Here is a 23,196-nt window from a genome sequence, read left to right on the forward strand (position 1 = left end):
GCATAGCACTTGCCTCCGTATCAGCGGGGAAGGGGGGGTCTACTGAGTGTGGCCTCAGGTGCCCGGTGTTCGGAATGACCCGAGCGTGATGGGCCCGTCGGTTCACCCTGGGCTTGGTGGTAGGCCCAGGGTGTCCAAAAGGACCACTGCGGTGGCCCCTGGTCCTGATGGGCCTGAGTGTCCGAACCCCATAGGAGGCGCTGTCTGCATATGAGGAAGCGGACGGGTGACGGGACGGCCATGGGGGAGCTGAAGCAGACTGGACCAGATCTCTGTGTCCATAGTAGCTGTCCCTGTGCGGTGCCGGCGAACGGTACCGGGAGCCGTGGCAGTGTGGAGAGCGGGACCGGGACCTACGACCAGTGCGGTGCCGGGAGGTCGACTGGTGCCGAACATCGACATGCCTGGATCGGCTACGAGAGGTTCGGCGGTGCCTGGATCTGGAGCGGTGCCGATAGTACGACGGGGACCGGGACCTCGTCCGGTGCCGCGAGTGCGACCGGCACCGGGATGGAGAATGGTGCCGGGACTGCGAGCGGCGTCGGGATCGTGAGTGGTGCCGGGATCGCGATTGGTGCCGGAGCCAGGAACGTTCACGGGATCCCGAACGAGATCGGCGGAGCTCCTTGGTGCCCGGGGACGACGGTCGCACCATGGCAGGTTTGCCGAGCGACTGAATGACCCGCACCGGCGGTGCCGGGGGTTGAGGCAGCTCAGGCTCTGTAAGAGCGATGAGGTCCTGCGCCGTGGAGAAGGTCTCCGGCATGGACGGTATGACGAGCTCTACCACAGCGTGGGCCGGGGAGCTGGTTGGCACAGGACTCGACGGCTCCTGAGAGGCCGGAATCAATGGTGCCGGAGCAGGCAGTGCCGCGGCAGTTGGCGGTGCCGGGCAGTCTGACCTGGAGCTGCGCTCTAACTGCGGTATGGCTGAAAGTACCGCAGCAGCTTTGTGTTTCTTGCTCCTTGGGGAGAGTGAGCGGCGCCGGCTGGAGGACTGGGCCGGTGACGGGAGGTGCCGAGGAGTCTTCGCTGGTGCAGGAACAGACGAAGCACTTGTTCCTGGTGCTGGAGACGATGCCGAGGATGGAGGAGTTAGAGCTGCCTCCATCAAAAGTTGTTTTAGGCGAGAGTCCCGCTCCTTTCTGGTCCGGGGCTTGAACGTCTTACAAATACGGCACTTGTCCGACAGATGGCCCTCGCCGAGGCACTTTAAACAGGAGTCGTGCGGGTCTCCTGTGGGCATTGGCCGACGGCAGGTCGCACAGGGCTTGAAGCCCGGTGAACCGGGCATGGGCCCCGGTGCCGGGGGAGGAGAAGGGGCGAACCCCCGATCCTCTTAAACTATATACACTAACAACAACTATACTAAACAGTAATTAATAAAGAACTAGAGAAAAAACTATGTACACTAAGAAGCTAAGCACGAGCAAATCGCTAGGGAGGTGGAGATCAGCTAAGCTGCGCTCCACTGTTCCAACGACCAACACGGCGGTAAGAAGGAACTGAGGAGCGGGCGGGCAGGCAGGGGTATATATCAGGCGCCATAGCGGCGCCACTCCAGGGGGGACCTGCCGGCCCGCCGAGTGTTGCTAGGGTAAAAGTTTCTCTGACGAACATGCATGCGGTGCGCGCACACCTAACTGGAATGGATATGAGCAAGCACTCGAAGAAGAACAGGAGTTTTTAGCTGGAAGTGTTAGGCAACCTTAACTGTAAGAATCAATACTAACTCAGTCTATAATATGTCTATAATATATTTGGTGCTACTATAAAGCTAATAATAAACACAATCTGGGAGATGTATGTAGTTAGCATATAATACATATATTCCCATAAACAAAAGCCATGTTATCATTGTAATAGTTGTGAAGTACAACCTCCGCCCCCCACAAAATTCCTTACAAGTAAAGAAATGTCCTGTTAAGTGAATTATCTTTAACATACCTTATTATCCACATATCACATTAACTACTGTGATAGGTTCCACCTCTCCAAATTCCAACAGAAACAATACATACTAAATTCCTGCATCTCTCACTCTAAACACAAAACCTTAATAGCAACCTCACACTTTTCGCATGTACATAACACATCACACACCTAACTAGGGCATGTCTAAGCTACATAAACAGGAATACTAACATTTTTGTAGAAGGGGTGTCAAACTTGTACTTTGGGCAGGACTAAATTCCATTTTCAGTTACGGTCCATAGGGTGCATGGGAAACATATTTAGGACTGTATATCCACTCCTCAATCCACAGAAGATCTCCCACTGTGTCAATGGGAAATATTTACAAAAACAAGGGTAGATGTTGGCTTTACGTTGTGCCTAATAAATGTAAAGTACAAAGTTTATTTGTTCAGTGACACACACTGACTAAATGGGGTTCATTCCTACATTCTTCCTCAATCCATCCATAAAAATGATTAGAATTGTATAGTAATACTAAAATTTAAAATGTCATTATTAGGCAAGAGTGTTAATACCCCATATGAGATTATGAGGATGACTGGGAGCCTGAAACAGTGATTGAGAGTTGCAGACTATCTGCAGTAAAAGAAAGACACAATCAGCTTACACTCAGTTCATTTGGAAGGTGAGGTGTTGTGTGGAGTGTTTTTGTGCAACCGTGAGTTAAAACTTATTTAGGGAGAAAAAAAAAAGCTTACATTCTTCAGAATCTGAATATATCACGTGATTTATATAAACACCTGAAGCAATCCAAATATCTGACATGTTTGTGTTATTAATGCAAGTTAGAGAAATTTGGTTTGTGCATATTTTTAAAATAAATGTTCAAGAAACTGCTTACTGGTCCTACATTGCAATTTTTGAATATTGTTGCAAAGTAAAAAAGCCTCACGTTATAGAACTTAACCCTAACTTGCCAGAACTTAAACTTATATACCAGATATTTTATGCATATTTAAAGAAAATGGTTTACTGAAACTAATTTTTAAAAGAAAGATAAAAGGCTCCTGACAATTCCAACTAGCTTCTGAAGAATATAGGCATCTACTGAAGCCAAGTAAAGTAACAGGACACCTAACCTAAAATAAGTCCAGAGTTTTGATTCTTATGTAAGGAACACCTATTGCCTTCTATATATAATTCTATTGAGAAATATACATATTTTAAATAGGCGTCTAAAAAATGTCTCAGTTTCATGATATTGGAACAAACAAACAACTTTCACTAAAGGTAAAACATACTTCATTCATTTTTGGATCATCTGGTCCTTGAGCATCTTTTGTCTGCTTAATGTTTTCCACCATTTTTCTGATAAACGCATGACTATTATTTTCATTTTTAGACATCAATATTTCCAGTATGAACCACAGGCACCTAAGGGGAAAAATGGTTTTCCTTTATTAAGTACAGTAAGAAAAACAGTCAAAGAAACCTTGAAAAGATCTAGTTTAACAATACAGTTTACTTTAACATGAATTCATCCACTGATCAGTTTGGCTTTTGGGAATGAATTAATCTTCAAATTTTCTAAAGATACTGGGAAGGAATAACAAAATGCAAGAACAGGAAAAATGCATTACTGACATTGAATGGTCCCCAAATGCTTGACACTATTGAGTTAAACAGCCAATATGATTTAGGAATATTTATTATTTTTTATACCAATTTAAGAAAATTAGTCTTCATAATTACATACTGGACAATTTATCATGGTATCTGTAACTTAAAAAGCTATCATGGAATTCTCACAGAAACTGACAAGTTAGATCTTAGGCCATGTCTACACTTATAAGCTTACAGCAGCACAGCTGTACCGATACAGCTGTGCCACTGTAAAATCGCTTGTGTAGCAGTGTTATGCCAACCGGAGGCCGTAGCTATGTCAGCAGGAGAGCCTCTCCTGCTGACACAGGACTGTGCACTCAAGCACGTATGCTGCAAAATTCATGTGATTCAGGGAGGTTGCTTTTTTCCACATCCATAAGCGACAAAAGATTTGCTGGCACATTTGTTAGCATAGACATGGCCTAAGAAATCCTCGGGAAAAAGAATATCAAAGGAAATAGTCTTACTCTTTAATGTCCTTAAGTTGTTCGATATCCTGGACTTTCACATAATCTGGGTCATGTGCCAGAAGGTGGATAGTATATGGAACAACATATTCTGGTAGAAGTGACAATAGTTTTTCTGAAAGTATAGAATAGAATTAAAAAAAAAAAGGAAAACAGTTGTGTTAGAAATCTGTATATTAGTTGAGGATTTTTTTGTTTGGCCTTTACATAAAATTCAAAAAGCACTATATAAAGTCAGTCAGCATTAATATATAGGCTGGTGCTGGTTTGGTGGACATAAAGAACAGTTATTTATCCTACAGTAACTGTGGGTCTTTGAGATACTGTAGTCCGTACGGATCCTACAATAAGTGCACTTGCGCCTCATGCTCACAAGAACTGATTTTTTGACTAACTGTCTATTGAGGACTCACACATGCCTTGAGCCTCCCTTGTTCTCCTGTATGAGGGCATAAAGGGCAGGACAGCCATGACCCTCCTTAAGTTCTCTCAGAGTTCAAACTCCATGTTACTGAGGACTCTGAAAAGCAGCGACAGAGCGGGAAAAATTGTGGTATCTACAATAACTACATCTTGAGAAACCATTTACTGTAAGGTATTTAACTGTTCTTTCTTCAAGTATATCTTGGTGTGGATTCCAGCATACATGACTGGGATGCAGTAACCTCCCTGGATGGTGGGAATGAGGAGTTTCAGTTGTATCAGTCAAATGGTGATTGCATTCTGCTCTCCTAAACAGGTGTCTGACCTGGCTGCCATGTCAAGGGCATAATATTGAACAAAAGTAAGCAGGTTGCCTCATGTACTGCTACCTTGCCAGTCTCAGAAAATATGATGTTTCTGAAGCAGGTTAACGATGCCACCTGTGCCCTGGTGGAATGTGCTTTGAAGTTCAGTGGGAGAGGCTTGGCAGCCCAATTGACAGCAGGTGGAAATATAGTGCGTGACACACTGAGTCTCTGAGTTAGCTTGGCCTGATATGGCTACAAAGAGGCAGAGAGAGAACCTGAAAGGCTTGGTCTTGTTAAGGTAATAAAGCAAGGCTCTGGAGATAGCCAAACTATGCAGCTTCTTCTCTCCTGGTGTTGAGTGTGGATTGGAAGGAGACTGGTAAGGTGATGAATTGGTTCAGGTAGAATTCTGAGACTATTTTCAGGATGAACTTGGGATGCGGTCATCATCACTTTGTTCCTGTGAAAAGTGCCACCTGCAATGGCTTGGGGTTCACTGACTCTCCATGCCTAGGTAATGGCCATGACAAAGACATCCTGATAGTTCAGAGGGTATGTTGAACATTTCAACAGCAGCTCAAAGGCAGGCTCTATAAACTTTAAAAGGATGATGCTATGGTCCCATATGAGAACTGGGTCTCTGACTGGAGGACAAGTATGAAGAAGGCTCTTAAGGAATTTCGATACCAGAGGATATGAACTGGAGTGTGACATGCTGATACTGTGGCAAGGTGAATCTTAAAAAAGGAGTTAAATGCTAGCCCAGTTTGTTTCCGAAGTATTATGTAATCCAAGATTCAAGTAGGTCTTTGTGGTGCAAGGTCTCCTCCTTCACACAAGATTTCCTGAACTTGCAGGGCACAACCTTTTACAATAGTGCTGTCAGTCAGTCACCATCCAAGCCATCAAGTACAATGACTGCAGGTGAAGCATCTGACTGTGTTTCTGGGATATTATATTTAGGTAAAACAGGTGGAGTATGTGAGGCTGCTTGGATATCTAGAACAAGTCCGACAACCAAAACCACCTGGGCTATATCATCAGTGTGGTGCTACCATGATGATCAAGATCCTGTCATCTGATTTTAGATATTATTCATTATCTCGGGTGAAATCAGGGGATCTGGCAGTAAAGCATACAGGAGGCCCTGAGACCACAAAACAGATGAAGGTTATCTAGCAGGAAGCCAGGGCTCTCACCTTCTCTAGGGCAGAGATTTGGACACTTGATGTTGTTCACTGTGGCAAACAAGTCTGTGGTGAGAGTTTCTCACTGACAGAATACTGAGTCTAGGATAGAATTTCCGCAGTGACCACTCATGGCTGGTTACCACATTTCTATTCAGGAAATTGACTGTTGAACTCCTGACAGGTGTAGAGTTAGTGGGATCATGTCCCAGAACTTGAAGGCTTCCTGGCAAAAAGGAGATGACTGAGCATCTCCTTGTTAGTTATGTAGTGTCTTATCAATGTGGTGTTCACCAAGATTTGAACCGTGGAGTTGCATGGAATGGGTAAGATGCTATATACTATACAGGCTAATCTGACTACTCTCAGATCCAAGACATCCATGTGTAGTTTCAAATCATCCTGAGACCATGTGCCTTGCATCTGAAGGTGCTTCAAGTAAACATCTCAGTCGGCTCTGCAGCATCCATGAAAAGAGTTACTGTTGGAGAGAGGGACAGAAGGTGTCACCCTTTCCTCAAAGCAAGCTCTCACAGGACTTGAGATAAGATTATGATCATCCTGTTCATGTGATGTGTGAAGGGGGAATACATGAACTTCAGCCACAGTTATAAGTGTTGAAGGTAAAATCTGGCAAGTGGTGGCATGTACTTGTATGCTGATTTAGGGCTCTAAGAGTCTCAGACACAAACACAGTCATAATCTTGCCAGTAGGTCATATACTGGTGGGCTGAAGAGACTGGAACCTGTCATTTGGCAGTTATGCTTTTTCTGATCTAGAGCTGATCAAAGTTCCTATAAAATCTTTTCAGTGATGGTGTGAGATTATTTCTCAGAGTTCACAAGGAGTCCCAGTTGAGATAAAAGTGAAAGGACACAATCTGAGGCTATTTAAATCACATGCTGAGTCCTGTCCCTGATCAGTCAGTTGGGATACATACCCATTTCCTTAATGTGCTACATGACCACCAATGAAAACTCTTAGTGAAGTGGACAGTCTGAAGGGCAGAACCTTGTATTGTAATGATTGGGTCCCACCATGAAACTTAGGTACTTCCTGTGAGCTGAGTGGAGGCTATGTAAATGTACATATAAGAACTGCCATTCAGTAGAACCTCAGAGTTATAAACACCAGAGTTATGAATTGGCCAGTCAACCACAGACCTCATTTGGAACTGGAAGTACACAATCAGGCAGCAGCAGAGATTTAAAAAAAAGAAAACAACAAAAGCAAATACACTACCGTACTGTGTTAAATGTAAACTATAAAAAAAGGAAGGCAGCATTTTTCTTCTGCATAGTAATGTTTCAAAGCTGTATACAGTAAATGTTCAGTTGTAAACTTTTGAAAGAACCATGTTTTGTTCACATTTACAAATATTTCAGAGTTATGAATACCCTCCATTCCTGAGGTGTTCATAACTCTGAGGTTCTACTGTACTGGGTCAGACCAAAGGTCCATATAGCCCAGTATCCTATCTTTCAACAGTGGTCAAAGCCAGTGCTTCAGAGGGAATGAACAGAACAGGTAACCAAGTGATTCATGCCCCGTCATCCATTCCCAGCTTCTGGCAACCAGAGGCTAAGGACACCATCCCTTCCCACCCTGGACCTATTCTCTATGAATTTATCTAGAAGTTTTCTGAACCTTGTTGTAGTCTTGGCCTTCACATCTTCTGGCAAAGTTCCACAGGCTGACTCTGCACTGTGTGAAGGAACACTTCCTCTTGTTTGTTTTAAAGCTGCTGCCTATTAATTTCATGTGGTGACCCTTAGGTCTTGTGTTATGAGAATCAGTGCACAACACTTCTTTATTTTTCATGATTTTTATAGATCTCTATCATATCCCCCCTTAGCCATGTTTTTTCCAAGCTGAAAAGTCTCTTACGTCTACACTATGGGATTATTCTGATTTTACATAAACCGGTTTTGTAAAACAGATTGTATGAAGTTGAGTGCACGTGGCCACATTAAGCACATTAATTCGGCGGTGTGCGTCTATGGTCCAAGGCTAGCGTTGATTTCCAGAGCATTGCACTGTGGGTAGCTATTCCGTAGCTATCCCATAGTTCCCGCAGTCTCCCCCACCCCTTGGAATTCTGGGTTGAGATCCCATTGCCCGATGGGGCAAAAATCATTGTCGCGGGTGGTTCTGGGTAAATGTCATCACCCATTCCTTCCTCCGCGAAAACAACAGCAGACAATCATTTCGCACCCTTTTTCCCTGGATTGCCTTAGCAGACGCCATAGCACGGCAACCATGGAGCCCGCTTTTTTTTTTTTTTTTTTTACTGTTACCGTATGTGTACTGGATGCCGCTGACAGAGGCGTTACTGCAGCGCTACACAGCAGCATTCATTTGCCTTTGCATGATAGCAGAGACGGTTATCAGTCGTTCTGTACCGTCTGCTGCCCATTGTAAATTGGCAATGAGAGATGACGGTTATCTGTCATTCTGTACTGTCTGCTGCTATCATGGGTGCCCCTGGCTGAGGTCGGCTGGGGGCGCAAAGGCAAAAATGGAATGACTCCCCGAGTCAATCCCTCCTTTATGGTTTCTAAAAATAGAGTCAGTCCTGCCTAGAATATGGGGCAAGTGTACTAGAGAACCAGTGTATCAGAGAGCACAGCTGCTCCATGTCAGATCCCGCAGAAATGATGAGCTGCATGCCATTCATGGGGGGTGCCCCTGCAACAACCCCACCCGTTGCTTCCCTCCTCCCCCAACCTTCCTGGGCTACCGTGGCAGTGTCCCCCCATTTGTGTCATGAAGTTATAAAGAATGCAGGAATAAGAAACACTGACTTGTTAGTGAGATAAAATGAGGGGGAGGCAGCCTCCCGCTGCTATGACAGTCCAGGCAGGACATTAAGCGGTGCGGGGGAGAGGAGCCCAGCATCCCGCTGCTATGAGTCCAGGCAGTACAGAATCTTTTCTCTTTACACATGAAAGGGAGGGGGCTGATGGAGCTCAGCCCCCAGTTGCTATGATGAGGACGGTTACCAGCCGTTCTGTACCATCTACTGGGAATGACCAGGAATCATTCCTATTTTTACCCAGGCGCCCCAGCCAGCCTCACCTGAGGCCAGCCAGGAGCACTCACGGGCTGATGGTGACGACGGATAGCAGTCATATTGTACCATCTGCCACCAGGGAGGGGAGAGGAGCGGATACTGCTCTTCACTGCTGCAGCATCGCGTCTACCAGCAGCATTCAGTAGACATAGGGTGACATTGAAAGAAGTCAAGAAACGATTTCTTTCCCTTTTCTTTCACGTGGGGGGGGGGGGGAGTAAATTGACGAGCTATACCCTGAACCACGCGGACAATGTGTTTGACCTACAGGCATTGGGAGCTCAGCCAAGAATGCAAATACTTTTCGGAGACTGCTGTGGACTGTGGGGATAGCTGGAGTCCTCAGTACCCCCTCCCTCCCTCCATGAGCGTCCATTTGATTCTTTGGCTTTCGTTACGCTTGTCACGCAGCACTGTGTAGCCTGGAGATTTTTTTTCAAACGCTTTGGCATTTCGTCTTCTGTAACGGAGCTCTGATAGAACAGATTTGTCTCCCCATACAGCGATCAGATCCAGTATCTCCCGTACGGTCCATGCTGGAGCTCTTTTTGGATTTGGGACTGCATCGCCACCCCGTGCTGATCAGAGCTCCACGCTGGGCAAACAGGAAATGTGTTGGGGAGGAGTACAGAAACTGATTTAAAGAGCCCTTTATATCGATATAAAGGGCCTCGTAGTGTGGATGGGTGCGCCGTTAAATCAGTTTAACGCTGCTAAAATCGGTTTAAAAGTGTAGTGTAGACCAGGCCTCTGTCTTATTAATCTTTCCTCATATTGAAGCTATTCCATATCCCTAATCATTTTTGTTGTTTTTTTTCTGTATCTTTCCCAATTTTAATACATCTTTTTTGAGATGAGATGACCACATCTGCATGAAGTATTCAAGATGTGAGCGTACATTCATTTAAATAGAGGTAATATCATACTTTGTCTTATTATCTATTCCTTTCCTCATGATTTGTTAGTTTGATTGCTAATGCACCTTGAATGGATAGTTTCAGAAAACTATCCATAATGACCTTCAAGATCTCTTAAGTGGTAACAGCTAATTTAGACCCCATCATTTCATATGTATAGTTGGGATTATGATTTCCAATGTGCATTACTTTGCATTATCAAAATTGAATTTCATCTGCCATTTTGTTGGTCTGTCATCCAGTTCTGTGAAATCCCTCTGTAATTCTTTTCAGTCTACTATGGACTTAACTATCTTGAGTAGCTTTTTATCCTCTGTAAATTTTGCCACCTCACTTTTTGCTCCTTTTTCCAGATCATTTATGAACATGTTGAAGAGTATTGGTCTCAGTACAGACCCCTGGGGAATATCACTATTGACCTCACTCCATTCTGAAAACTGACCATTTATTCCTACCCTTTGTTTCCTATCTTTTAACCAGTTACTGATCCGTGAGAGGACCTTCTCTTCTATCCCATGATAGCTTACTTTGCTCAAGGTGAGGGACCTTGTTAAAGGCTTTCTGAAAATCTATATCCATGAGATCACCTTTGTCCACATGTTTGCTGACCCCTTGATTACTTCCGTGATGTCTGTGCAGACAAGCCCATTACTCCCAAAAAGTCATGACACACTGTATGAGTACAGATAACCCCATGCTGTTGGCTGGACCAACAGCAGGCTTGGTGGGCCCGTGGTGGCTGAGGACCGCAGGTCTTTCAATGGCACTGACTGCACACCTGAGAGGGGAAGGATCTCTGGTGGATGACATGGAAAATAATGTCTGTCCTGGTGAAGACCCGGAGGAGTAGATTTCCTCTAGGGACGGCATCAACGTACAACGCACTAACTCTGTACTGGTGCTGACAGACATCTTGGTGCCAACAATGGACTTGGCTTTGCACGAGTCTTATGCCCCCAGGTCGACATCAATATGGAGGTCACTGCGGTAGAGTCTGCTGCACTGCAGTATGCTCCTCGACGCCATCTTTTGATGCTGTGTGGGGCTTGGATAATTTTACTCTGAAGGTTTTGCTATATCTGTCCCCACACAGGAGCTCACTCAGTTCCTTCTTGAGTTTCTGCCTTTGTGCTCAGACTGTCAGCTTTAAGCACTTGACTTCAACACCTGAGATGTTACTACCAGGTTTAGTGTCAAAAGCTGGGGTCAGTTTTGATATTGGTGCTGGGTCTTTTATTGGTGCCTCTTCTTCACAGTAGTCTTAAGTGCCTAGAAGTTCATAGCGTAATGAGTAATAGCCAACATAGACTGGACTAGAATAAATCATGCCAAATCCACCTTATTTTCTTCTTTCACATTGTTACTGGCCCAGCGGATGGTGGAAAGTAGCAGACATGATATCTTATGTTCTTATCTTGATTTTATAAGGTTTTTGACACAGTGCCACTTATAAATAAAATAGGAAAATGTGGCCTAGATGAAATAACTATCGTAGGAGAGAGCATTGGGCCTGGTGCAAGACCTAAGGCCAGCTCATGTATCAGACAGTGAATCTGTAAGCATCTGAGTCTCTTACAGAGGGATTAGCCCATCATAGAATCGACGGGCTTCAAGCCCACAGGTTTCAAATCCACCATTTAAAAAGCCCTGCAACAGGGAGGGTCAGATCAAACAAAGTTTGATCCATAAAGCTGGTTATCAGTTCATGACAGTCAAAACAGGATCTCAAAAATGGTTCTAACGATTTGAAGAATACTTCAAAGAAGTTTAGCTTGATTTCAGAACCAGCAGATTGGACATTCATAAAATATCAAGGTTGGAAGAGATCTCAGGAGGTCATCTAGTCCAATCTCCTGCTCAAATCAGGACCAATCCCCAACTAAATCATCCTAGCCAGGGCTTTGTCAAGCTGGGCCTTAAAAAAACTCTAAGGAAGGAGATTGCACTACCTCTCTAGGTAACCCATTCCAGTGGTTCACCACCCTCCTAATGAAAAAGTTTTCCTAATATCTAGCCTAAACCCCACCACTACAGTTTCGGAGGGAAAAGGTAATTGAGGGATGGTGGTGGCTGTTCTGCCTTTTATGCTCTTGTACAGAAGCATGAGGTGGTACAGGGTGCACATTGACTTTGAGTGGTGTGTGGTGGAGATATTGGCCCAACAAAGGCTGTTTGGTTGAGCTTGATATTGATTTATATACTAGTACATTTTTTAAAATTATAATCTTGCTTTGCATTTTCTAATTTCTTAACAGATTAGCTTTCATTAACCACAGACTTATTTTAACATTTTCCTCTGACATTACTGATACATATTTTCATGGCCTTAAATATACTGGTCTTAGAATTTCTTTAGGTTTCTAAAGTTATGTTTATAAAACATTCCAATGATTGCTGTGGTGCAGGAATCCATTTGTTACTAATTCCCACCCTGAAATCTACAGAACTCAAAGAGCACAATCTGCAACCCCTTGCCCAGTGTAGGGTTTACAATACCTATATGGGACTCATATTTTTCATGACCAGTGTATATAATAAATTATTAATCCACCAAATTTTCCTAAATTAGTCTAATATACCAGTTGCCACTGAAACACACAGAAAAACAGATTTAGCCAATCTTAGGCCAAGCCAAAAAGACTTTGCTTGTCACAGGACAATCAAAGAATCAAAGGGAAACTTTTAAAAAAAATATTTTAAATAAATCTAAAATTATCCAAGTTGCCTTAAAATTTCTAAAAAGGTCCTACATTGGAAACAGATTATTATGGCCATTTTCATGCGTGTTTGTTTAATTCTGGTGAAATTAGGCATATGGGCCAAAACTAGAATTATAATGGAAAACTAGCTACAACCTTAATTAGTCTCTCTGTAATGATTCATAAAACATATTAAGCACTAAACTGCCATGGTGTATGGGGGAAGGACCAGTCCCTGTAATTCCCTTAGTGCTGGAGACTTCAATTGTAGGACACACAGAGGATTAGAGGGGAGGCTCTGGAACACACCAGCACAAGAGGCAGACAAATTTGACACCATGTGCTTTTAAACCATTAATCTTGTTTTCTGTTAGCCAATGAACTAAAATCTAAAGTAAATCTGAACTAAAATGAACACTTTGTTCATAATGCTGTCGTATGTAACAATACCTTTACATTAGCTCTGGAATTTTAATTTACAGGTTTCACTTTGAGCAAACATCTCCCAATAAAAAGGCTGTAATACTTCATTTTGTAACAGTATACTCTATTTTAACAACTTGTGTTATGCAAAATAAGTTGTAAAATGTGCATAACATTTCATTAGCTGAGATATTTCTTACGTGAAATTTATTACAAATTTAGAGTTACCTTTTATTTACTGAAAAATCAATCAATATTTTTACAGCCTAGTCAGGGTCTGCATACAAGCTAGCAGACTTATATTTGCATTTGCTGAGAATTACTTCTATTTTTTTTTCTTACCACTCACTGCTGCATGCTGCTTCAGATATTCTCTTCTCACATTTATGTTTTTCACAAGGCACTGCCTCGCATGTGCTCTTCTTTCCTTCACTGGGTCTTTTGCACACAGTGCACAAATGGCCATATATTCCAGAGGGAGCCGTAGTCTGGAAAGGCCTTTGTGGAGTTTCTGAGCAAATATTTGTCTAACTTGGTAACACTCATCCTGAAAAAAAAAAAAAAAAAAAAAAAAAAAAAAAAAAAAAATACAAAATACAAAAAATTCAGCATTTTTACACATAATACAGACTTTTAGAAGTTACACACAAAAATGAATGATGGTATGTATGAAAAAAAACCAATCCACCTCCTTCCAGCCATAAAATTCCCCCTATTCTGTAGAAAAGGAAGATCTCTTCATCCCCCCCCCCCGGAACTCACTAGGATTCAACTGAATGTATCCTCAAGGACAGAAAATCCCCTCTCGAACAAGAAGAATGTTCAAGTATAGGTTTAGGTCCAACCTTGAAGCCCTTTTAAGGCCCACTTGAGAAGCACGTGCCTAACTTTTAAGCACATGAGCATTCCCTCCCATTGACTTCAAAGGGACTGCATGCAAACTTAAACTTAAGCACGTTTAAGTACCTTGCTGAATCAGGACCTAAAATAAAGAGTTCCACTGAAGTAATAAAGCCTTTATTGATAGATAAAACAAACAATAAAACAACGTGGAACTGTAAAGTGGTAAAATCAAAATAGATTTTCAGGCCACTGAAAAGTACCTGACAAACTCCATCTCTCTGCTTAACTTAAGCTTTCTACCTCTCCTGCGTAGTCAAGAGATGTCCAACAAAAGTTTAAAAATATTTTTATAATGGCAAAAGATATCCTCCCCTTTAGTCCCGGTTCCTGAAAATTCACTATACGATAATGTAGTTCCAATTATTAGAAATATAACATGAAAAGTCATATTATCTGTTAAACAGTGCAAAATTAATTCAGCAATAGACAACAAAAGGTGCATAATTAGAACATCAAATGTGGAGAGCACACCAGTAATTTGAACAATTTATTATAACATGGTACAGTTTCAAAAATATACCCAACCAGCACAGGAGCACAGTGAGTCTCTGAAGTACTGCTAGAAGACCGACCATTGGTCTGCTTTCTGATCTAAACAAGGGGTAAAAAATAATCTTTCCACTTTTAGAATATTCCCTGCAAATTAATCTATGAAACACCATTGGGCTGTGGCTTTGTCAGCTGGCAAGCTAACCTGTGACCAGACTCAACTGATGCCACTAAGAAGAGGATGAGAATTAAAGAGGGGTGGGACTGAATGTCTAACATTAAGAAATGGAGTCCAATACCAAAGGGTTACTCTAAATGTGTGTAGAAAGTCTGAACTGAAATATTTGACACCCAGGTATAGCTTTTTATTCCACCTACGTGATACAGATTGCTGTTCCATTGAGCATCCACAGTAGGACCTCCTGGAAACACAAGTCATTGAACTATATTAGCTGCTCTAGCACCAGGCACAGAAAGAAAGGTTATTTACTTTACAGTAACTAGTATTCTTCAAGATGTGTGGTACCCATCTGTATTAGACTGTAGGAATGCATGCTTCCCATGTCGGACACCAGGAGATTCTTGCAAGTAGCATCTGTTGGAGTGCACCTGTACCCCTATCCTCCTTATGCTCCAAACTAAGGGCATAAGAGACAGTGTGGACCAACCGACTGCCTCTCCAGTACGTTTCTACCATGGAAAACCTTAGACAATGCTCTGCATCAGAGGGAAAAAAGAGGGCGTATAGTGGAAGGGACCACACACCTTACAGTAACTGGAGTTTTTAAAGACAAGCAACCTTTCTTTCTCTGAGTGAGGGCCCCTACGTGTATTACCCCATGGGTGATTCACAAGCAGTATTCATTGAGGAAAAGCATGCAAGGACCTCTGCTCTACCACTAATTGAAGGACTGCTCTGCCAAAAGCTGCATCAGCTACAGAAGTCTGCACCAGGGCATAATGTCTTGTGAAAGTGTGAACAGAGCCCCATCTTGCCACTTTACAAATTTCCAGGAAAAGAACCTCTTGGAGCAAGGCTACTGATGCAGTCTGTGTTCTAGTCAAGTGGTCCCTTACCCCTCATGGGAGAGTGGTTGCCGTTAACTCGTAACAGAGTATGATGCAATCTGAAATCCATTTGGATAGGCTTTGAGATGAATCACTTACAAGTTCCAAAAAGGATACGAACAATCTAGGTGATTTCCTAAAAGACTTATTCCTTTTCAGGTAGAATGTCAAGGGTTGATGGACACCCAGAGTGATGCCACTTCTCCTCACTGGAGGCTTGCAGCTTTGGGAAGAACACCAGAAAAAAAAAAAATCTGATTTAGATGGAATTCTGAGATCATCTTGGGGGTGAAATTTGGGTGTAATCTCAGAGAGACACTGCCCCTATGAAAGACTGTGCAAGGCAGATCAGTCTTAAGGACCTCCAACTCACCTACTCTTCTGGCGAAAATAATGGCCATCAGAAAGACAAGCTTTACTGATAGGTGGGCAAAGGAACATTTGGGTAAGTGTTCAAAGGAAGTCTTTATTAATGCTGAGAAGACTCATCTGAGGTCCTAAATCAGGGTAAAATTTCATTATCGTAAGAAAGGTTCTAATGATAAGCCCTTTAGAAAACGTACTAGAACAGGATGGGTGAAGATTAAGTGGTTGTCAACTGCACAGTGACAGATGCTGATAGCTCCCTACGAATGCACTTAGCTGCTAAGAAATAGACCAATGACTTTAAGGAGAGGAGATATTCCAAGATGATAGGGATGTCAGAATACTCTGGTGTTACCCAACAATGTTGACACCAGATACAAAACCTTTTCCATTTTGCCATGTAGCATTTTTTTTGTGGACTCCTTCCCTACAACTGTTATAGATTGATTGAACTGCTTCTGACCATGTCTTTTCTAGGTTTGTTGCCCATATGAATGAATACCGGGCATTTAGGTGTATGGATGCAGGACTGGAATGACTGATCTTGCCTTTGTCTTAGATCAACAGGTCTGGGAAGAGCTGGATATGGATGCATGAATATGTTGCCATCTGGAGAATGATGGAAAACCAGAATTGTCTATGCCACCTGTGAACAAATTAGGATCACCAATGCTCTCTCTTGCTTGTTCTCTCTTAGAATCTAAGGTAAAAGTGGAATAGGTGGGAAGGCTTATGTTAGTTGCCCTGACAATAGAACCAGACATATGTCTCCTCTACAGCCCTGACCTTGAGATCCCCTGGAACAGAAGGCTGGACATCTCTTGTTCTCCTGAGATGCAAACAAGACCCAAGATGGGGACCTCCATTGTTTAAGTACATTCTGAACCACCAAATTGCGTATTTCCCATTCGTGGTCCCAGGCAAGTGCCTGCTGAGGCTGTCTGATAACTTATATCCCTGTTAGATGCATTGCTGAGATGACCATCTGGTGATAAATATATCCGTTCCAAAGACTGACTGCTTGTATTCAAAGATGGGTGAACCTTGCTTCCCCTTGTTTGTTGATTTAGAACACTGCTGTCACATTGTTTGACTTGACTTGGACATTCAGGATTTGAATGAACAGAAGAAATCATCTGTAGGCCTTGTGAACGGCTATAGCTCCAGGAGATTTATGTACAATTGGGACTCTTGTGGGGGAGCGGTTCATGTAACTTCGGCTACATGTTCCTCTAGATAGGCTTTCCATACTACCAAAGAAGCATCTATGATCAGTCTCTTTGCAGGTAGACGAGGTACAAAGGGCTCCCACAAGCACACAGCCTCCTTCTCCCACCATGAGAGGGAAGCTCACACTCTTGGGGGGAGCAAGACTAATTTGTCTAGGATGTGTTTGCTCAGCATACATACTGCCCTTAACCAAGGCTGCAGACATCGATGGTGAAGTCTCATGAAGGATATCACATAAGTAACTAAAGCCATATGTCTTAGACAGATAAGGCACTCTACACACGTGCAAACTGATGTCTATGGACTCAGCTGAAGCTGAGTGACTAGATCCTTTATGGACTAGAGTCTATCCTGAAGTAGGTAAATTTTGGCATTGAGAGTCCAGCATCATCCTGATAAAAATCTATATAGTCTATGTTGGAACTAAAATGGACTCTTCAATATTTACTTTAGGTCCCAATGAACACAGAAGATTAAGTACCATGTTGTTGAAACAGTGAAAAAGCTGATGAGTCCCGGCGGCAGAAGTGGCTACCGCTTTCAACAACACTTCTGTGAATAAACTTGCAACTGTCACAAAGCCGAAGGGGAGCACTCTATTGATTATGATCTACAGGGAATCTCAGGAATCTTCTGTGTGCAAGATGGATGTAGGCATCCTTTAAATTGACAACGGAGAACCAACTGCTATTGTTCAGTGAGTGAGTTATTGAGGCCAGGGTGACCATCCTGAACTTCAATCGTTGGATGAAAACATTCAACCATATGAGATTTAAGGTGAGTTTCCATCCTCCTTTCTTTTTGGGGATTAGGAAATATTTTGAGTAAAATACCTTCCCCCTGTATTCAGGACAGTTCTATTGTTCTCAGATGGTGCAGGGAATGTTCTTCTAGACTGAGAATCTTCTCCTGAGACGAGTCCCTGAAGAGAGACGGGGAAGAAGGTTTGGAAGGGAAAAGGAAAGAAATTCTGTAGTGTTGCCAGTATATATGATCTCCAGCACTCATTTGTCTGCCATTAAAAGATGCCAAGCTTGGCAAAAATGAGCTAGGCAGCTACCAAATTCGGTGCTGGAGTCCTGAACAGATATATCTGGTAGATGGACTGATCTGCAGCTCTCAAAGATCTTGTCATAAGTGCTTTCTAATGGGAGGTTGGGGTTGGAAGAAGGGTGAAGTGGGAACATTATGTTTGCTCCACTACACCCTCTGCCCCGTCCTGGGTGGCTTGTAACCCTTTCGATGGTAAAAGGGTTGAGGAGCTGGTCACTGCTTGTATGGTTCCAAACTGGTATGGTATTTCTCCATGGCTCTGGAGCGTAGTTAGCCAGTGAATGACAGACTGCCCTTTAATCCTTTAGGGAATATAACAACTCACTCTGTCTTTTCACTGAACAAACTGTTTCCCTCAAAGGGCAGATTTTCCATCATGGATTGGACTTCTTTGGGAGATCTGCAGGATAAGGCCACAATGCCCGAAAGATATAGATGCCAGCCAGTGGGAGGCTGTATGCACTGTATTACCTGAGGCTTGAAGAGAAGATCTAGCCAGCAGTTTGCCTTCTGTGATGAGCACTTTGAACTGCAGACCATCCTCCAGGGAAGTGCGTCAGTGAAGTCTCAAGTTTAGTATAATTAATGTAGTGATACTTTGACATTAGTGCCTGAGAGAATTTTACTTCAACCAGCTTCCCATTCCACATAACAAATTTTCTCCGAGAGGTCTAAATGTTTAACTTTTCTACTAGGAGGAGTGGATGTCAGCTGACACTGTCTGCCTCTTTCAGTGAAGTTTGAATTACTAATGAATTCAGAGCAGGGTGTGTAAATAAAATTCTGCTCCTGTAGCTGGCATGAAGTACCTCTCCATTTTTTTCCCCCAAGAGTAGAGTTACACATGGCCAGCGTGTTGCAGACCATCTTGGCCAATTCTAAGACTGTTTCCTTAATGGGAAATGCCACCTTGCGGGGGCCAACACTTTGGGGAACATCCAGAAGTTTAAGAGTGACCAATACTTTCTCTACAGGGATCCAGAATGTGCTTGTGATCCGCCTTAGTAGGTCTTGAAATTGTCTTTAGCCATCAGCTGGCGAAGGTAAGACTGGTGCAAACACTTTGTCTGGGGATGACGACGATAACATCAATAGAGCTGGTGGTTTCCTTGGATCCAATCCATCCTCTTCCTCTATTAATTCCTGAGGCAGTTCAGGCTCCTCTCTGGGAGGGGAGAGTTGTCTGAATTCATGATAGGATCATAAAGACTTGGGATATAATGTGCATGGATCTCACAAATCTAAAGGTCAGTGCAAGGGGTCAAAAGGAAATTGAGGTGGTCCCCAGCGACTAGCGTACCACTAGTCCTGAGGTGCATGAGTTATTTCTCCTATGCAATGGGGATGGTGTCTAAGAGGCCTAGATCAGGGTTGCCAACCTGTGGCTCTTGAGCCACATGCGGCTCTTCAGAAGTTAATATGCAGCTCCTTGTATAGGCACTGACTCCAGGGCTGGAGCTACAGGCATCAACTTTCCAATGTGCCAGGGGGTGTTGGCTGTTCAAACCCTGGCTCCGCCACTGGCCCTGCCCCCACTCCACCCCTTCCTGAGCCTGCCATGTCCTCACTCTCCACCCGGAGCCTCCTGCATGCCACGAAACAGCTGATCAGAAGGTGTGGGGAAGGAGGGGGAGGCTCTGATAGGAAGGGCTCCTGGTGGGCGGGAGGCACTGGGAGCAGGGGGAGCAGCTGATGGGGGGCTGCTGACACATTAATGTGGCTCTCTGGCAATGTACATTTGTACATTTTGGCTCCTTCTCAGGCTCAGGCTGGCCACCCCAGCTCTAGATCCTCTGTCTGGACTGATCCCATGACCCAATGGGAGTGGATATGCTCTCCCACTAACACCTGACCTGCCAGAGAAAAAGGCAGCTTCTGACTCCAAGGGCAATGCTGCCAGTACCAGGATATAGTTATGCCCCAGCTAGCAGAGGTTATCAGTGAGCAACTAACCCTTGCATGTATGCATTAGATAAATAGTATGGGGACTTCCCCTGTCATGATCAGTTCTGACAAGATTGGGGATTCCAGGTCCAAAAGGACAGCAATGCCCTTAGGGATGATGTAACTATCTCCAGATGGAAGTGGGTGGAACAGACACCTTTATTTCCCAAGGACTAGCAGTACTGGCCTTGTGCCTGTCTTACCATGGTGTAATGGTACCATTCATGTAGGAGGCATCCACTTCTGTTTCTCTCTCACTGGTACCAAGGACGGTCCTGCTCCTGCAGTTAGTTAAGTTTCAGGCGCTCTTGCTCTTCAGAACTGGGAGACTCGTATCATGTTCCTTGTGCACTCCTGACATGTCTGCACCAGGATGAGTCGTCTCATCCAACATGGAAGATGGCAGAGAAGAGGCCCTCTTCTTGGATGAGGACCTGGAGGGGGATTTCTCTCATTTCTTGTGAAAGTGTTTCTCTTCTCTCATGCCATTGTTTGGAGAAGTCCTTACCTCTGCTCCCATTGGCCTCAGAGTCTGATATCGTCGTGCTTGGAGGTGTGCTTCTTGTGCTTCTGCCTAATGTACAGGAGCATATGCCAGGCCAGAGTTGGAACCATATAGCACAGTTCATCAAGAATTTCCAAAGCCTATATTCATGGGCTTGACAGGCTCAGCTTGGGAAGGGTTGACTAACAGTGCACTTCAAGGGGATGTGAGCTTCTCTGAGGCACCTGATGTGGTCGTCACTGACTGCGAAGGCCAGAAGGCAGGAAATGCAGTTCTTAAACCTTGGGATCTTGGACAAACTAGTCATCCCATATGAGCCTGGCCAAGGGCATATCGGGGGAGAACTCCAAGACCCTATTTACTAAAAACTATGCTTATTTAACTATAAAAAATATCTAAAAAACTATTCAGAAATATTTACAGTTCAACACAGAAGAAGCTAGCAAACACTGCAGATACTGAAGAGGTTCTACCTCAGACCATGGGGCTGTAGAAAGGAACCGAAGAGGCAGGTCAGTGTAGGCCACCCCTTCTACTTTCAGTTTGGCACATGAGTAGTGCAGGCATGAACCAACAAACTACCAGCAAGAATCTTCCAGTTTCTGGCATGTGGAACACATGCGCACCCACAGCGGAATTCATATAGGGACTATCAATCAAAAAAAGAATTGCTGTTAGATGTGCTGGGAGGGGAAGGAAAGCAGGAAGTGCCAAAGTGGAGGACAATGGCAAGGTAAAGTGTGGGGTTTATTATTTTCAAACCTCAGAAGTAGATTAGAAGCCTAAGGGGAAAAAATGAAAGCCACAGGCCTGCCTCCAATTAGTTTACACTCTACAGGACACTACAAGAGAAGGTCTGAACAGACAAAAAAGCAGGAGAGGAAAAGTGATAGAGGGGCCAAAAGTGACAAAGGTAAGATTGTTGTTACTGACTAAGGCATTTTCGAATTTTGATGGTTCCATTAACTTTTAAATCCCACCCCCTTTTTTAAACTCACATCTTATAGGAAATGAAGCAGAATTGAGTTTTTAGGACAGATCTGAAAGCAAGGAATGTGACTTGGTTAACAAGTTCGCAGAACAATTCTACACAAAGGAGAACATGCACAGAAAGCACAGTTTATTTTGTTGGGGGTTGGACTAGATGACCTCCTGAGGTCCCTTCCAACCCTGATATTCTATGACACAGAGGTGGGAATGTGAGAAAAATAAAGGTGACAGCAAGTGAGAGAATGGAAGTGGTGAGGAAAGAATGCAGAAAGCCTATCGCAGGGGTGGGCAAACTTTTTGGCTCGAGGGCCACATCTGGGAATAGAAATTGTATGGTATGTCATGAATGCTCACAAAATTGGGGTTGGGATATGGGAGAGGGTGAGGGCTCTGGCTGGAAGTATGTGCTCTGGGGTGCGGCTAGAAATGAGGAATTCAGGGTGCAGGAGTGGGCTCTGGGTGGGTGTGGGCTTTGGGGTGTGGATGAGGAGTTTGGGGTGTAGGAGGGTGCTGCGGGCTGGGACCAAAGGGTTTGGAGGGTGGGAGGGGGATCAGGGCTGGGGTTTGGGGTGTGGGAAAGGGTGCAGGCTCCAGTTGGGGGTGTGGCTCTGGGATGGGGCTGGGAATGAGGGGTTTGCAGTGCAGGAGGGTGCTCCAGTCGAGGATCGAGGAGGATCAGGGCTGGGGCAGGAGGTTGGGGGCAGGTGTGTGGCTCAGGGGTGCAGGCTCTGGGAAGCACTTACCTCACGTGGCTCACAGAAATGGCGGCCATGTCCTCCCTCTGGTTCCTATGCAGAACCACAGTCAGGCAGCTCTGCATGCTGCCCCATCCGTAGGCACTGCCCCTGCAGCTCCCATTGGCTGTAGTTCCTGGCCAATGGGAGCTGCAGGGGCAGTGTTTGGAGCAGGGGCAGGGGTAGCGTCAGCATGCAGAGCAGATCCCCATTTGCCCCTACATGTAGGAGTGGGGCCATGCTGCTGCTTCCGGGAGTGGCCCCTTACCCTGCTCCCCGGCTGGAGTGATGGACTGGGGCCATGCCGCTGCATATCTAACCAAAAAAGTCTTCCTAAATCCCCTTCCTGAACAAGGTTTATAGCAATGAAGATCATGATGTATTTTTGTTTTATATACAACTTGGTTTTTTGTTCCATTTTTTAAAAATTAGAATATTAAACTTTAGTTAGGTCCTTAGTTGTGTATTCTTTGTTCTCATTCCAATTAGTGCCATTGCTACTTTCCTTTTAGTGCTTTTGTCTCTCATATATACACACACACACACATATGTGTATATATATACACACATACATATATATAAAATTCCCCTCTCACCCCCATGGGTGGTGTGTGTCTTCCCCTGGGAGTTTGAGGGTTCTGCGCAGTATCTTAGCTGTTCCTAGCACTGCACTCTTCTGGACAGAGAGCTCTGATGTTGTTCCTGGGATCTGTTGGAGCCACTCACCCAGCATAGGAGTCACAGCCCCGAGTGCTCCTACCACCACTGGGACCACTTTGGCCTTCACTTTCCACATCCTCTCTACTTCCTCTTTCAGGCCCTGGTACTTCTCCA

At 44.2% G+C, this 23,196-nt stretch overlaps 1 protein-coding gene across 4 annotated transcripts in view; it reads right to left on the bottom strand.

Moving 5' to 3' along the window:
* PDS5B (PDS5 cohesin associated factor B) overlaps positions 1 to 23,196 on the bottom strand; it is a 281,843-nt gene that overhangs the window by 47,544 nt on the left and 211,103 nt on the right. For all 4 annotated transcript variants that reach the window (XM_032781999.2, XM_075061644.1, XM_075061643.1 and 1 more), the window contains 3 exons: positions 13,423 to 13,627; positions 4,050 to 4,164; positions 3,219 to 3,351 (listed from right to left, as the gene is read on the bottom strand). In XM_032781999.2, coding sequence (XP_032637890.1) covers positions 3,219 to 3,351; positions 4,050 to 4,164; positions 13,423 to 13,627 — 453 coding nt within the window. The remainder of the gene's footprint in view (positions 1 to 3,218; positions 3,352 to 4,049; positions 4,165 to 13,422; positions 13,628 to 23,196) is intronic.

The sequence above is a fragment of the Chelonoidis abingdonii genome, chromosome 1, assembly GCF_003597395.2.
Source record: "Chelonoidis abingdonii isolate Lonesome George chromosome 1, CheloAbing_2.0, whole genome shotgun sequence".
Lineage (NCBI taxonomy): Eukaryota > Metazoa > Chordata > Testudines > Testudinidae > Chelonoidis > Chelonoidis abingdonii.